Source organism: Drosophila serrata, unplaced genomic scaffold, assembly GCF_035046125.1.
Source record: "Drosophila serrata isolate PLE 108 unplaced genomic scaffold, ASM3504612v1 contig_276, whole genome shotgun sequence".
Taxonomy (NCBI): domain Eukaryota; kingdom Metazoa; phylum Arthropoda; class Insecta; order Diptera; family Drosophilidae; genus Drosophila; species Drosophila serrata.
In genome coordinates this window covers 10300162-10315652 of record NW_028257174.1, presented here as the reverse complement: position 1 = coordinate 10315652, position 15491 = coordinate 10300162, and the positions used below count along the sequence as shown (strand labels likewise).

At 43.7% G+C, this 15491-nt stretch overlaps 2 protein-coding genes and 1 long non-coding RNA gene across 4 annotated transcripts; 1 reads left to right on the top strand and 2 right to left on the bottom strand.

Annotated features, from left to right (window-relative positions):
• Positions 1–54: 54 nt before the first annotated feature.
• Positions 55–825, bottom strand: LOC147643355 (uncharacterized). The gene has a single exon (XM_086836450.1). The coding sequence runs from the start codon at positions 823–825 to the stop codon at positions 415–417; it is 411 nt and encodes a 136-aa protein (XP_086692576.1). The 3' UTR covers positions 55–414.
• LOC110182096 (uncharacterized) lies at positions 55–12713 on the bottom strand. 2 transcript variants are annotated; one of them, XM_020950080.2, is made up of 4 exons: positions 12619–12713; positions 9580–10433; positions 4012–4197; positions 55–1127 (listed from the first exon to the last, which is right to left on the bottom strand). In XM_020950080.2, exons 2-4 carry the CDS (start codon positions 10361–10363, stop codon positions 940–942), a joined length of 1158 nt encoding a protein of 385 aa, XP_020805739.2. In that variant the 5' UTR covers positions 10364–10433; positions 12619–12713; the 3' UTR covers positions 55–939. The 2 variants fall into 2 exon arrangements, with proteins under 2 accessions (XP_020805739.2, XP_086692577.1); XM_086836451.1 differs by having other exon boundaries at positions 12655–12713.
• On the top strand, positions 1703–4522 carry LOC147643354 (uncharacterized). The gene is made up of 2 exons (XR_015272459.1): positions 1703–3569; positions 3635–4522. It is a non-coding gene; the product is annotated as an uncharacterized LOC147643354 (long non-coding RNA).
• Positions 12714–15491: the final 2778 nt, after the last annotated feature.

Here is a 15491-nt window from a genome sequence, read left to right as displayed (position 1 = left end):
TCACACTTTCTACTTACAATTTGGCTCTTCTTAGCCCCGCAGAAAATTAATTAATTACAGTTTTTACAATTTGATTTTATTTGTTGGACTATTACTTTTGGTCTTTAATTGCATTAAATTGATTTAGCATTAGGTAATGATGCCACTCCAGTACGACTTCCGGTTCCTGCAACAAGTCCAAACCGAGTTCAGCTGGCCATGTCGCAAAACTGGAACTTCGGTGATGATTGGTGCAGGAATTGACGGCAAAGACGTTGTTTTATGTTAGTAATGCTGCTAATTCGAATTCCATCTAAACATTTACAGGTTCTCTATGGGGATGGAGCATGGACTCCGCTCGTGGGGGGCGAGATGAGTAGTTAACAAACGCTTCTGGTGGGCAGGTGCCATGCAGGCAGAGGCAGAGGCAGCTCCTCACAGCTTTTGCTGGGCCAGCTCCTCTATGGTCCGGGCATTGGTAAGGGTCACCCAGAGCGGCGCCTGGATACTGGCCAGCGAGTAGCTCTCAGCGGCGTCCAGCGAATGTGACTTGCGCATGGCCGGAGATTCGCCGGTGCCGCCGCTGCCGCTGCTGCTGCTCGCTCCTCGATCGAGAGCTCTTCGCCGATCCCGTTTGGATTCGCGCTTCGTAAAAGCGGCAGCTGCCTCGTTTCCTCCTCCTCCACCGCTGCTGCTGCTGCTGGCGGCCCTTAGCTCGTGGAGGCGACTCCTCCTCTTGGCCAGAGCTGAGGGATCGTCTCTCACGCTGGCCGTTTTTCGCAGCTGCGGTGGCTGCAACAGCTGCGGGGACTTGCTTAGCGGCGGTACCTTCACCCTCACCTTCATTTGCTCCTGCTCATGCTCCTGTAGCTGTTGCTCCTTCACTTGGGGCACCGACTGAGCAAGCAGGGAAGGAGCTGCCTGTTCCAGCTGCTGTTGCTGCTGCTGCTTGGCTAACTGTTAGCTCGAGGAGAAGGACATCTTGTAGGAGGCGGTGTCCATGGGCGATTCAGGATTAAGGATCTCGGTCTGCGTCTGCTCTACATCGCTGCAGCGCTCCTCCAGCACGGTGTCCAGCTCCAGCGAAGTGAAGCCCTGGCTTAGGCTTCGTTCAGGACGTAGACTGATAGCTCGCGACGATCGGTAATCTATGGATGGATTTTTTTTTGTGTATAGGGAAGAGAGAAAAATAGTGTCTATTAGTCTACAGTCTAGGCTTCTTCTGGTGGATACTGAGACGGTGGTGTGTGGTTGGGGGCGATACTGAAGGTGACAAATTGAAAACGTGCAAGAGGTGAGCGACCCAGAACCGAAATGATATGAAAGGATGCAGATATAGGATAGGGTAGAATTAGTTTGGAGCGAATTTAATAGGATTAACGTCAGGGAAGGCAACGGAACTTTCTCAGAGAACTTGCAGGAATATAAAATCTCCTTTGATTAACTCAATCTGCAACCCTTTTGACCGAACCCCTAAACAATTCCAGGTTACCCGCGTAAAGGTGCAAGCTAAATTCGACTTGGGGTAAAGTCGCTTCAAGAGAAATAGGGGAGAACCAAGGGCGTAATTGTTTTGCGAATATGTGTGCAAACAGGGCGTGCAAACGGACCAGGGGGAGGAACCAGGCCACAGGAAATTCGTGTTGTTTTGGGGCCAAGAAGTGACGCAACCGAAAACAAGTGTAGTTTGCGGCTGCCGGGTTTTGTTTTGTGGCTGTGGTTAGGGAAAACGGGTTGACGACGGACTGGAAGTGCCAATTCAAACTAAGTGATATTTGTGGAACTCTGGCTCACATACAGATATCCTTGTTCCATTGGTGTTTTATCCTGAATGAAACAGGGCTAGTAACTAACTGAAGTTGTTGTTTAGAGCTTCCTATAGCCACTTACTTAAGTTGAAACTTATCAGAGAAGTTCCAACTATTACGTTTTCTTCCTTATAATAAAAAACTCTTAAGCATTTTAGATCTGCCCGCATGTATCCTTTTTTTTCAAGGATACTCTCAACTTTGTGCTTGTGCATGGAAGCGAATTTCGTTCCTAACTAAATTCAAATGCATGGACGTTACGCATCTAATTATTTTGGGGAAGAACGTAACATCTGTATAGGTGATTTTAATATGCATATATATTTTTTTAACGCAGCTCTTTGTCACCATTTCCAAAGGAAAGCTGTTACATTTTAGCCAAAATGTGGTCTTAGTAGAAACGAGGTCTTAGCAGCCTAGCTGCTGGGCGGAGCTGCAGGAGGTTAGGACCAAGACCTGGCTTGTGGCAATGCCAAGCAGACGAACTGGCTCCCAGTTACCCCTTAGTTTTTTATACGCCCCCTTCTAGCAGCCTTTTTGCATTCGTTTTTGAGATATGCAAACGAGGGCAGCTAGCGCCCAAAGGTATGCAATGCAAATCCGAATGCAGGCACTCCTGCTGCCCCCGTCCCCACTGCGTTTGACACATGTAAAGCAGCTCACACACGCACGCACCTATGCGCTCTCCCACACATACACATATATGTGGCGTGCGCGGTGCTCTGCTTTATTGAGTGGCTGGCAACAGTGGCTGTTGCCGTTATTCGGACTCTTGCACTCCCCCCCTTCCCCAACCATTCTTTGCCCGCTTTTCCCCCCATGGGTAGAAGGAGGGCAGCCACAATGCAAGGTGGCACTGAGCGAAAAAGCCCCCTGGATTTGTAAATAATTAAATATATACCAAAATACCATTGGTTACATTCTCCAGAAAGTGGGCGATGGGGTGTGTGTTATTGCAGTCACATAATAAAATGTGTTTATGTACTTTTAAATATGGGTTTAAAAAAGGATTCTTCACAGTATTATTGAATTAAAATCGTCATAATTATCTTTGTATATTTCAAATTAAGGATTTCATAAGTTATAACTAAACCATTCGCCTGGGTATTATAATTTTAGGCATAAGCATAAATTATAGTGAAGGGGTCATTTCCGACCCTATAAATCATATATATTCTTGATCAGCATCAAAAGCCGAATCGATTTGGCCATGTTCGGAAGGAACTTTTTTTTTTCTTTTTTTTTCAAAATTTTAGAAGGGGTTACATCGTTAAAATTTTCAAAAATTCAATGAAAATTTTACATTTTGAAAAAGTAAAAATAAGTATGAGGATTTATTACCCTGATGAAAACTAGCACAAAACTGTTTTCATAATTGAATTTATTGCATTTTTGTCTTAGTTATGATGGGTCTGAAATTTGATTAAGTCACCCAATTTATATATATGTATATATATATGATGAATATATATATAACTTTTCTCAAGCTTATTTCTTTCAATGCTCCTTGGGGCCACTAAGTCGTAACGGGCAGATGCTATCCTGCAGGATCTCGGGGGCTCGGCTTGGCTTGGAACGGATTTGTAATTGATTCTGCAACCGAGTTGGCAACATGGCCATTGACAATGCCAGCCAATTCAGCTGAGGATTGAAGGATGCGGGATTCGGGAAGCGGGAAACCATTTCGGAGATGCGGGCACTTGAAGAACAATGATTATGATGTTGATGATGCGGCAACGGTGGCGGCCATGGGCTCTTTGTTATCTTTTTGTGTGAAATTCTGTGAGTTTCTTTTCGTTTTTCGTTTTTTGTGAATTGTTTGTGAATTTAAAATTCCCCTCATGCAGGCAGGTGGAACAATGGCCGACAAGTGAGTTAATGACTACGGCATGGCACACATCAAGAGAGGAAAAGTGAGAGGCATGGCAGGTGCAAGATGGCAGCGAGTCATCAATGGATAGTGGGAGAGAGCGAGGGAGCTAAGGGTGCAAGTGCAGATGGTATGGGATGCGGATGAACTGATGCCGAGTTGATGTTGAGATGCACTTGATATAGTCTCTGGACTTTGTTCATGAAATGCGGACCAGTCACTCGATCCGCTTCAGGCTGGAAAGCCATGGAGAACCAGGACCAGGACGAGGACCAGAACCGAAACCGAAACCAGGAAGAAACGAGAAAGAGCATAGAAACGTTCGTACACACATTACACAACACGCAAACTCACTAAGCCTATGTATTGGACTAAATCTGACCAGGCTGACGGCATGGTCCTGCATGTCATAGTTCCGCCTCCTGTCCCGCTCCCGGGCCAGCTTGGCCCGCCGGCGTAGGCAGCAGATTACGATGAGTGCCAGGATGGGAAAGCCGAAGATGCAGGACACGATCGGGATAACGATCGATTCGGGTGAAACTGTAAGACAGAGAGAGGGAGAAAAGAGAGAAAGAATGATAGGGTATTTATTAGTTATTAATAATTATTAATAATATTTATATTTTTGTATATTATCTGATTTCTTGAAACTGGGAATATAATAAGCTTCAGACAAGAGCTTCGCACGCTTCTATACCCTATACATAATATAATTTATAATTAAACTATGGGAAATTTACATTTTCCTTATTGCTACATTTCCCCCTCATTATCTTTATCCAGTTTATGTTTTAAAACACCAAGGCAACCCCCTGTTAACTTATTTAATTACAACAATTACGTTGGAGTACACCCAACGTTTGGGTGTCCTGTCTTTATCTTTGAACAATTTGTTGCTGGCAAAGCGTAAGAGAGGTTAAAGGGCAAGAACTTATCTCCGACATATATCTTACATTTAAGTCAGCTTGTAGACGACGACCTTTTCCAAGAGCACACCTGACTTTATCAAGCCCAACCCATCGCGAATACTTTAACCCAAATTTATGAACTCTGCAACCTCCACCGACTGCTGCCACTTGACCCAGACCACCCCCTTTGAAATGGCCATGCCAAATGTTGCATGAATGTTAATCGCTCCCGACGCGGCTCTCTCTGTCAACAACCCGTGGGGCATGGTACTGCGAACATATTTGCCTAATTGCTGTGGTCAGCCACAGAAATGCCATCATCAGTTTGTTGGGGGCCAAGATTATTTATTTATATGTTTATTTTATCGACAGAGAGAAAGGGAGGATAGAATGCCAGAGAGATGGTCTTATAGCTCATAATTCCGGAGCTCATCTCCGGTTCATTTGCATGGCCTCAAATTCGGCCGAAAGTAGGCAACACTTATCTACACAGGCAGGCGGCAGGCAAACAGCCTCAGAGGAGGAAGAAGCCAGGAGCAGCAGGAGCCAGAAGAAAGAAGGGGTGACGGAAAAGCACGGGGATGAGGATAAGCACAGGCCACGATGCCACTGGGTATGGGAGCTCGTAGGCCAAACGGCTTTGGGGCGCATTCCGTTCGCGCCATTTGCATTTCCCTTCGTTCACGATTCGTTTGGCTTTTTAATTTCGGCCCTCAGTCATGAAGTCTGCCTCCTGCTGCTCCTTCTTACTCTTTGGGACCTATTTTCCCTTTAGCAGCATAGTCTTACCTTTAAAAAACTTTTAATTTTAGACAAACTTGAGTAAATATATCAGTAGTCCCTGAAATACTACAACAAATGATTGATTTCTTTGCATTTCTGATTTTCTAACGGATTTAAGGTTGTTTACAAGGCGGAAAACCATCTGAGATCTCTAAAGGGGTTAAGCCAGGAGCAGCTCCTCTGACCCATTCCAAATTCGGTATGGTTTCAATTTTTAGTCGTTTTGCATATCTGGCCAGGCAGGATCTCCTATTACTGAGATTCCTTTTATTTTATTTTTTTTTTTGAGGTCCCCCAACAACGACCTTATTTACCATCCTTCACTCCACTCCACACCACATCCATTACAAATGGCAGTTGCCACCTCCCATCTTCATCGTCGTTGTCGTCCTTGCCATGCGGATGCCCTAATCTAAGCCACAAAAATCCATGGCCCAAATGTTGTTTGTCCCAAAAAAGTAGCAACAAGGAAACGACGAATTCGCAAACAGAGAGCCAAAGACAGACACAGAGCCGAAGTGGACATACTCTAAAAGGCCTCACAGGGAATCACAAATGAGGGCTAAATGAAGGGTTGCATTTTAAATTAAAGCCTTACATCGAAAGTCTTTAGAATTAATTACACATAAATTGATGGGTTAAATCAAATTAGTAACCAGATTTGATTTAAGGTTTGAACTTAAAGATGATTAGTTGTATTTTTAATACTTGTACAAGTCCTGGTATTGCCCAGTTAAGTGATTATTCTGCATCAGCAGTTGCAAAGTTATTTCCCTGCTATCTGTGTGAACCCAGACAGCTCAACGCCGCTCCTGCCTGACTTAGATCCTGTAGTACTTGACGTTGGCTCTGCCTGCCTGACATTATTCGATTAAATCCCAGTTCGATCGGGGGGCGCAGTCACCAAATATTTTCTCCGGCTTTATCAGAGCCTCAACTGGGTTTACTTAACTTTATTTATTTTTTTTTGAAAGGAGCAGCTGGTGGAGCAGTAAAAGCACCAGCGGGACGCAAGAAGGACCTCCAACCCTTGAGAGGCAGCGCCACTGAATCCAATTAACGCCTTCAAAGTGACAGTTCAAATTTACACAAATTGATGGCACCGAGGGAGAGGCAGGGAGTCCATGTAGTCGGTCCAGAGTCCAGAGTCCTCGCTGGGCATTAGTTTGCAAGGAGGAGGAAGAGGAGGAGGAGCAGCATCTGGAGGAGCCCGCCTCGGCCGCCATTCAAGCTGACTCATCAGGCATCGTTTGATGCTTGGAAATATTCAATAAATACAATAAAAATAATGCCTTTGTACCCCGGCCACCCTCCTCTCTCGGCTCAGACAGCCGCCCGCCCATCTCCGATGCCTTTGAATGAGAATTGAATGTTTGCATATTTGACGTCGACAGTGGAATGCGCTACAAAGGCATCTCAGCAACAACGAGTAGAGGAGGGGCAACAACAACCACAATACCCATCGTCAGAAGAGGCAATATATATACGTATATGTACATATATATATATCTGCGTTCAGTTCAGTTCCAATATATGTACATATAATTTACATATATGTCAGTATGTACACAGAACGAAATATTTATTCAATTTTAAATTTTCATTCAATTAGCAATATATTTTAAAAAGTGTGGAGCTGAGATAAGTTCAGCTAGAAAGTTTTCAGAACTTTATTACATTTGTGGGAATTGATAAATCATATAAGGAAACATATATTTCTTTGATAGGTCGATAAGTACCATTTACATTACCTTGGTGTGACTTTTCTTTCCGTGTTCGCGACTGACAATAGGCATTTCTACTACTATATACACCGCCTTCTCCCCATATTGTAGCCTAAAGTGACTTCTCCAGTTCGAAATATTCCCATCAAAGTCAGCTCAGAGCTTGATTGCGGTCCAACTGGAGGCGACTTAGGGATGACAGGGCGGCGTGGGCATGGACTGATGGACTTTGAAGTCATTGGCTGGATGCCTAAAGTTGCCGGAACAACCGCAGGCAGGCATTTTGCAGTCAGTGCTCCCGACACATGGAATAGGAGTTTGGTAGTTGGAGTCTCAAAAGTTGTAGTTTCAGTTTAGCTTCTGGGCTTTCCAATCGGAACAAAGTTCTCAATTCCCGTTCTAGATCAAAGTCGCCGTTTGTGTGTGTCCTGCGGTTGACAAAGGACACTTGAAACAAGGCTGGCTTGTATTTATCACAAAGATAAAGGCAAGATTCCAACCAATAAGAGATCAAACTAAGATCTCACTTGCACTCAGTCCTAAAATATATATTTTTCTTTAAAGGATACTATTCCTATAAATAGGACCCTTATTTCCTGGTCCTTGTCCTTGTACCCTTATTCAGGGTATAGAACTGGCAGCAAATCGAGTGTTCCGCTAAGTAGAATGCATTGTTAACTTATCAATGGAGCTGAAGGACATCGCATTCCTGTTACACCATTTTATCGGATGAATTTACGCACTTTTTGTTTGGTAGAAAGGGACGAGCACTCTGTAACGGCCAAGTTATTTTTTTGTTTTTTTTTGTTTTCCTTTTCTCTCTTCCCCTTTTTGTATTCTTTTTTTTGACATCCCTGTCGAAAAGTTCTCTCTGGTGTTGAGCAAAGGAGGAGAAGGAGGGGCCACGCCCACAGGCCATTCAGGACGCTGACATTGATGTCGATGCCGGGAGATACAAGCGATTGGAGTGGAAGCTGCCCGGGGTGAGAACCCTTAGTCTCAGACTCTGGCTCTGGAAGGATGAGCCGACAATGTTGTCGTCAAGTTTTTTTCGAAGGCGGAGATAGGAGGAAGGAGCAGGAGTACGGGTACACGGGTACACGGGTATCCTTAATAAAGACGACAGCCCCGCAGCCTTAAAGGCTCTAATTTGTAAGAGGCTTGGGGCAACCCTGCGACTCTGGCGCCAGCTGGAGTGGAGGCCAGAGACCTTCCTCCCTCAATCCCAACTCGATGCCTGCCGATTCCAATTCCCCCCTCCGAAAGTGTCAGGCAACACTTGCCTCGAACAATCAACAGCTACAGTCGAGTGCGACTCTTTGCAATTACTGCGACTTAGACTTGTCTAATTGCTGAGCAGGATGAGGACGTTTTGCCGGAGCAACTTTCCGGATTGGCCTAAGCCTGGAGGAAGGAGGGGCCAGGGAGGGTGCGAGACCCCGCCAAAGTTTGCCCTGCCTGAGAAACTATAAAAAATAAGTTGATGCGGCAGCTGGAGTCGGGAGTCGATGCGGATAATGAGGACTCGAGGGTGTCAGCTCATGCAAATTAATGCCGGGCAACGAGGCAAACTAATTGGGAGTTGGGGATGTGGACTTCTGGAGATCCTGGCCTGGCACGCGACTCCCGACTGACTGCACTGATTTGATTATTGACAGTCCGGGAGTCGGAGTTCCATTCATCCTGCTAACGCTCTCCTAATTAACTAGGGCCATTACGGAGGGAAGTCCCTTTTTGTCACAATAAGCCAGCTTATGTGCTTAAGGGGTGATATATCCCTTTTTTCCAGACCCTATCATGTTTGAGAATATTATTTATTTATTATGTAATTCGTTAATAAATCCCCTCAGCTTTATACATAAATATATCCCCCTTTAGTATCATAAATTTAGTTGAATTAAGCCATTAGTTTGTCAAATGAACATTCGCGGCATCCGATGAATTTTTAATGCTCACATTAGTTGAAAATTTCTTTGATAAATTGCCAATTTGTTACGGCAAAAGCATTGGTTTTGTTTTTTTTTAATTAATTAATTAAATTGCAGGCAAGAAAGTTAGGCTGTTTAATATAACAAACCGGGTTCAATTCGATTAGTTAATAAATGTATTTGTTTTTATATTTTTCACACAATTATCAAGAGATATTGGATTGGGGTTTTTAAGAAATATTTTATGCTTAAAATCTATAATGTAAACTAAATATTTATTGCCGCAATGGGACTCTTCTGGAACCTAACTAATTAAGTTTATTGTGTGTTCCCACTTGGGAATTTATCATTTAATTTATTTTTAATGAAAAGATCCACTGGGATTTCTAGTGGAAAGCGGACCTACAAGCCAATAATGTGCGATAAATCTATATAGATTGATACATGGAACCAGAAGAATCAGGAATAGATATACATATATCTATATATCCCTGAGGCAACTTAGCTCCCTTGTGGACTTCAAACATCCCTTTCTTCCCTTTTCCTAAATAAGAACCTAACTCTGGACTACAAACTCACCCGTTGGGTAGACAACGATGGTCGTTGGACGATTCTTGCCTCCGGTGGCCGCTATAAAGGTGGCCACCGTCTGGGCCTGAAAGGTGGCCGCCATGCTGCTGGTGGCGGGCAGCGTTGGGAGCGTGGTGACGGCGCTGCTTAGCACGGAGCTGGCTGCCGTGGTCGAGGACTCGATGAAACCGCTAAGATTGCCCGCAGGCATGGCCCCAAAGGCGCTGTAGACCACGTCCGTGCTGTTCTCCGAGAGGGGACTGCCGCCGACGGCGACGGTGGTGGCGGTGGCATTGCCCAAAAGCGACGATGTTGTTGTCGGCAGCGCGTCGAGCAAGCTCGGCGGCAGACCTTCCGTCGTGGTTGTTGTCATCGTTGTCATGGTCGTGGTTGGGCCACGGGTCGGATGATCGATGCGCTGGCCATGCGCCACGTCCGCGGCGTCTAGGGCCTGGAGCAATAGGGCGGGCAGGGGCGGCAGGGAGAGGGACATGGGCAGGGCGGGCACGTGTTGGGCGAGGGCGCGGCTAGTGGCCTGCAGCAGCTTGGTCGTTAGATTACCGCCAGGAGTAGGAGTTTTGTTGGGCTCCTGCTGCTGCTGTTGGTGCTGCTCATGCTGCTCATGCTGCTCATTCTCATGCTCCAGATCCTGGTCGTGCTGCTGGTCCTGCTCCAGCAGCGCACTCCCTGCGGACTCCTTGTTAATGTCGGTGGCTGCTCCTCCTCCTGTGGCTCCTGTTGCGGTCATATTGTTTAATAATTTTGCAGCATAATCATAAATTCCAATGAGCATTTGGTAGTCCCTCCTCTGGAGCGAGCGAGCGTGCGTGTCCTGTGCCTCCTCCCGGACTCCACTCGGCTGTCTGCAAGAGAAGTGTTTGCTAAATGTTTGTCCTGAGTGCCGCGCTTGGCCGCAGGATCCTGCCCGGCCTGTCTGCTAATTGCTTTAATGAATCACTTTGCCAGGCGCCGCGTATGTGTGTGCGCGAGTGCGTGTGTGCGTGTGTGCGGGCTGTGCTGTGTGTGCTGTGTGTGAAAGTTTGACCAACCACGATTGATTGCCAAGCGTGACCCTAATGAAGCTTCCGCGCCTGCCTCAATTCCATTGGGGATTCCGACAGCCAGGATTTTATTGTGGCAAATCTCTGTGTCCTTTAAAGGGAACACAGTTCTAAAAGCTGGAAATTGTATGCATAAAAAACATAAATTGAAATACTTTCACTGCTTTCTCGGTCGTTATGTATAGGTACTGACTTCCCTAATTACCGAATGGGGCAACTTTTTTAATTAAATGCGCATCTCTCTCTTTGATTTATTTGCCGCCACCTCCTACCCTGGCAAGTTGTTCTTTCTGGCAGCAGCCGTGATTGCGACTACTAAAAATAAAGTATATCCTTTGCCCAAGTTGGCGACGCTAATTGTTATCAGTCTCCGGAGAGAAATGGAAGTCCTTAATAGTCCTAAGAGTTTAAACTTTGGAGGCTAGAAGGAGCAGGAGCTATAGTTGATGTGCGTTAAAAAACATGACATTTTAGGGCCTCAAAATGTGATGTAAGCTGTGCCTCCCTCTCCCTCTCTCTGTCGGAAACCCCTAAGCTGGACCAGCTCTTGACCTCGTCAACCCAAACCCAAACCCAAACCTAAACCCGGTCCCACTCCCACTTCACCTCCCAATACCAATCCCTAATCCCCACACTTGTTGGCCACGCAAGAGCGCAAACAGTAAACCGGGTGGCCAGCTCTAATGCCAACCCCTCCGGCTACTTGGCCATCAAGTGAGCAATCCAGAGAAGCTCCCAGGCTCCAATGACACTTGAAACCGAAGCTCCGGAGATAGCAGTGTTCGGGGGAATGGGGCAAACGGATGCTAAGGCGGATGAGGATGTGGATGTGGATGGGGCTGGTGCTGGTGCTGGGGAGAAGAGGACACTTTGGCGACAACAGGCCATAAAAATATGTTAACTATTGCATGGAGGGATGTCGTGGACTAGCTTCATTACGCCAAATCGAATTGAATCGAAGTGAAGTGCCATTCTACTTCTATTTCTACATCCTCATCCTCATCCGGAGCTTCGTCCTCATCCCAGTGCCACTCCTAGCTGTGCGGCCAGGGAGCACAATTAAATGGGCCAGCACGATTCGTGCCTGGTGCAGATAGAAAAAACCTGGCCAATATATGGCCAAGGGGAAAACTACTATAAAACTACCCATTTAAATTTGAAAGTTATAAACCTCATATAGAACGCATTGATTTATTTTAATCTTTGAGCTCTAGAAGTTATTATTATTATTCATTTTTTGAATATGGCTTGCTGGGCATTAAAACTAGTATTTAAATATTACAATCTACAGGAAACGAGAAAACGTTGTCAATATTTAAAATGTATTTATAAGCTACTTAAAAAGTATGATATAAAAAATTTAGTTATTAATCTCCTGTCTTTATATATTTTTAAAAGATTTTCACTAGATTTGGAAATTCCACTGATAACTTTATATTATTTTATAAATTTAAATGAACCAAGCTTTTATTGGGTTTATTGAATAACTGAATTTGTTCTCAACTTTACTTTACTTAATCATTTAAGAAGAAGATTAATAGAAATCCCTGAAGTCTCAAAAATTTCTCAAATGTGCGTTGAAAAGTATGCTATAAAATTTTTCTTTTCCAACTTAAGATATTTTCCTGCGTATACTTAATACTTTCCCCTTATTTGCGCACAGTGTGCGGATCGTATTAGCTGGAACTACAGGGTACTATAACTGGGAGTATTGTCTATGTGTCGACAGGAAGCACGTTCGTTGGCGAGCCGCACGGGCAGGGTCATGTGTCGAAGATGCCCATTCAAATGTGAAGCGTCCTTTGGTACTTCCAATTTTGTGTGAATAACGGCACAGTCAAGAGCGATATATGTATATATAAATATATATAGATAAAGAGAGAGAAGGCACACAAAAAGAAAGAGAAAAAAATAAAATGCACCCACACACACAATCACAGAAAAGCAAGCCGTTAGAAAAGATCGCGCGCGAGAAACCGTAACATACACTTTACGTCGTTTCTCGTACGTCGCCCTTACGTACTCGTGCGTCGAGTTTTCCCTATCAGAAAATGGTTTTTCCGTTTTCCGCGGCGACGTCGTTGTGACGCGAGCGTCGCTGGCACCAAGCTTATATAGGCCGCCATTCCAATGTAAATTTCCCTCAAGAGAAAATATACCAGAACGCGAGGGGGAAAAGTTTCTCTTTGGCCTGGAAGTTGAAACGGAATTTGTTATTTATTATTTGTGCCAAGCGGAAAGCAAACAAGTTTCAAGAGAGGAGGAAAATGCCATTGTTGTTAAGTTTTCAGCATTTAGTTTTCCGGGCATACTGCCTAATGTATTCAGATTGTCCACTGGCAAGCCACAAGCCACCAAGAGAGAAGTTCCCTTGCCCGCCATTGTTTAGTTTTAAATAAATAGCCGAAAACGGGGAATAGAATCACATTCTATGGCATATTTTAAATGCAATTGTTAAGAAAAAGTAAGGAGAGAGAGTTCTTAAAAGGTTTTTGGAATTATAATTAATACTTACTAGCTAAATTAACTAATAACTGACCCTTTTCAGGGTATTGTCATTTTAATCAAAAGCTTAAAATATAGTGAAGGAGCCATTTCCGACCCCATAAATCATATATATTCTTGATCAGCATTAACAGGAGAATTGATCTAGGCATGTTCGGGCGAAAAAAATATTTTTCGATTTTTTTTCATAAAATTAAAAAAAAATGGCCAAAAATTTAAATTGTTTAACATGGTATATTGAGCATGCAGATTTATTAACCTAATAAAAACTAGCACAGAATTGCTTTCCGAATTGAAATTAAAGCTTTTTTGACTAAATTATAGTTTTTTTAAATATTGAATTAGGCATTTAAATTATCAATAAATATCGATTAAAAAATTCAACTATTGAGAGCATAAAATTGCCAAAACGTCAACAAAACAATAATTCATTTATGGTAAATCTTAAACCTCCAAGAGAATCTTCAGGTTATCAGTTTTTCTCACAAATATAGTTTGAAAACTATTTGAGAAACTAAACAAAAACATTTCCAAGGGTCATGGCTTCTGGATTATTTTAACCAGAAAGTGAATCTGTTCGAGAGGGTCAAGTGGTGGGTATTTTCGGTCAATATCAGTTCACACTCTGGGGCGGAAGCCCGCGTAATATATTCGCTGGCGATGCGAACCGAATTGCCATAAAAATACGTGCCACTCGATGGATTTGCCCCCCCGCCCGGGTCCGCGTTTGAGTTTCACATGGCAACGAATCAAATGGGAGCAGAGTGGAGCGGAGTGGAGAAGCTCCTCCTTCTCCTCCTCCTGCTGCTCTTGCTTTTCCAGCTAAACAAATACGGGCGAAAAATGCCGGAAAGAGCGGCAGACTAAATACAATTCCATTATGCAGCCGTGTGGCTGCCCTGATGCGACTGATGTGTGTGTGGCCTCGCCCTCGTTCCCTCCACCTGTATCTCTATATCTCTGTTTCTGGCGTGATTAAAACATTGGATTTAATGAGCCCGAAATGCTCACAGTTCTGCCACGAGCACTGCAGATACACCTGCCCCCAGCTGGCACCAGACTTTCTTTGTTTTGCTTTTTCTTCCTCCTCAAAAATTGCAGAAAGAACGAAGAAGGATTACCAAACGAGATACAGAGCCCAAATAGTGATTATATTAGTGCAAATATTATCTACATTTAATTAGATATAACTTCAACTTCATTTGTGGAACTATATAATTATGACTTTATGTAGCTTATATTCCTTGACAAAACATACCATTGTGAGGGAATATATATTGAATAACTTCTATATCTTGGGCATCATAAAAGAGTCCTTACCCAGTGGTGTGTCCATGACAAGGAGTCTTCCCAAACGAGTCATTTGTGTGCTGCTCTGGCATTTATGACATTTTCTTTTGCATCTCCCATGACGCTCTCTGTGAGGCAACACTGCGTATGAGTGATGCCAGTGAAGCGCATTCTTGATTTAGATAGTTTTTTTTGGGCAGAGGACAGGGAACAGAGGGAGACTGGTGACCATTGTCCATTCAATTCCAATTCCTATGCTGAATGCAATCAATTATAAATAAGAAGAGGCACACACAAAACCTGGCTAATCAATGACGACGCATAAACACACACACACGAGCATCTGTGGCTGCGTAATTTTACAAATTTAATTGCATTTGCTTATGGCTAACGGCAAACAATTGCGCATTTCTGCAATTTATTTGCTCTACGATTATTCCTGCAACCAGAATTAAAAGCACAGAGAGAGAATAGAATGGAATGCCAGTGACACTCGTTTTAGGATCTGCCTTTATTTTCATATTTTCGGTATTTAAATAGCCCGCATTGGGGGGCAGAGTCCGGGAGACCAGCAGCAACCAATTCAATTTCCGTAATCCTGGTGCAGCGTTCGGAGCGGAGTGCAAGTGCCAGTGACATTGCAGGTAGGGCAAACCAGGACTCACATGGACTCGTAATGATTATTGAATTGTCAGCCAGGCTTTGTGCCCGGTCAGCTTGGCATTGATTAGGAGGCTAAGAAGGGTAGGGTCAATGATATAGCATTGCCATAGGTTTATCCCTTATATTTACTATCATATACATATTTATTTATTTGATTTATTTATATAAAAGAAAATATCAATGAACTGCCATTCTTAAAATTATATTGTACCCTTACCTCTGCACAACAAAAGGGAGTGTTTTTTAACGATGTGCATATATATGTACATATATTAAGCATTTAAAGTATGCATTGGTATTTTTTAATTGGGAACAAGGTATAATCAAACTAAGTAAGTAAATTTTTTACTATTTTAATAATGTTACCTCTTACACAACTTTGAAAAATGCAGGAAAATATTT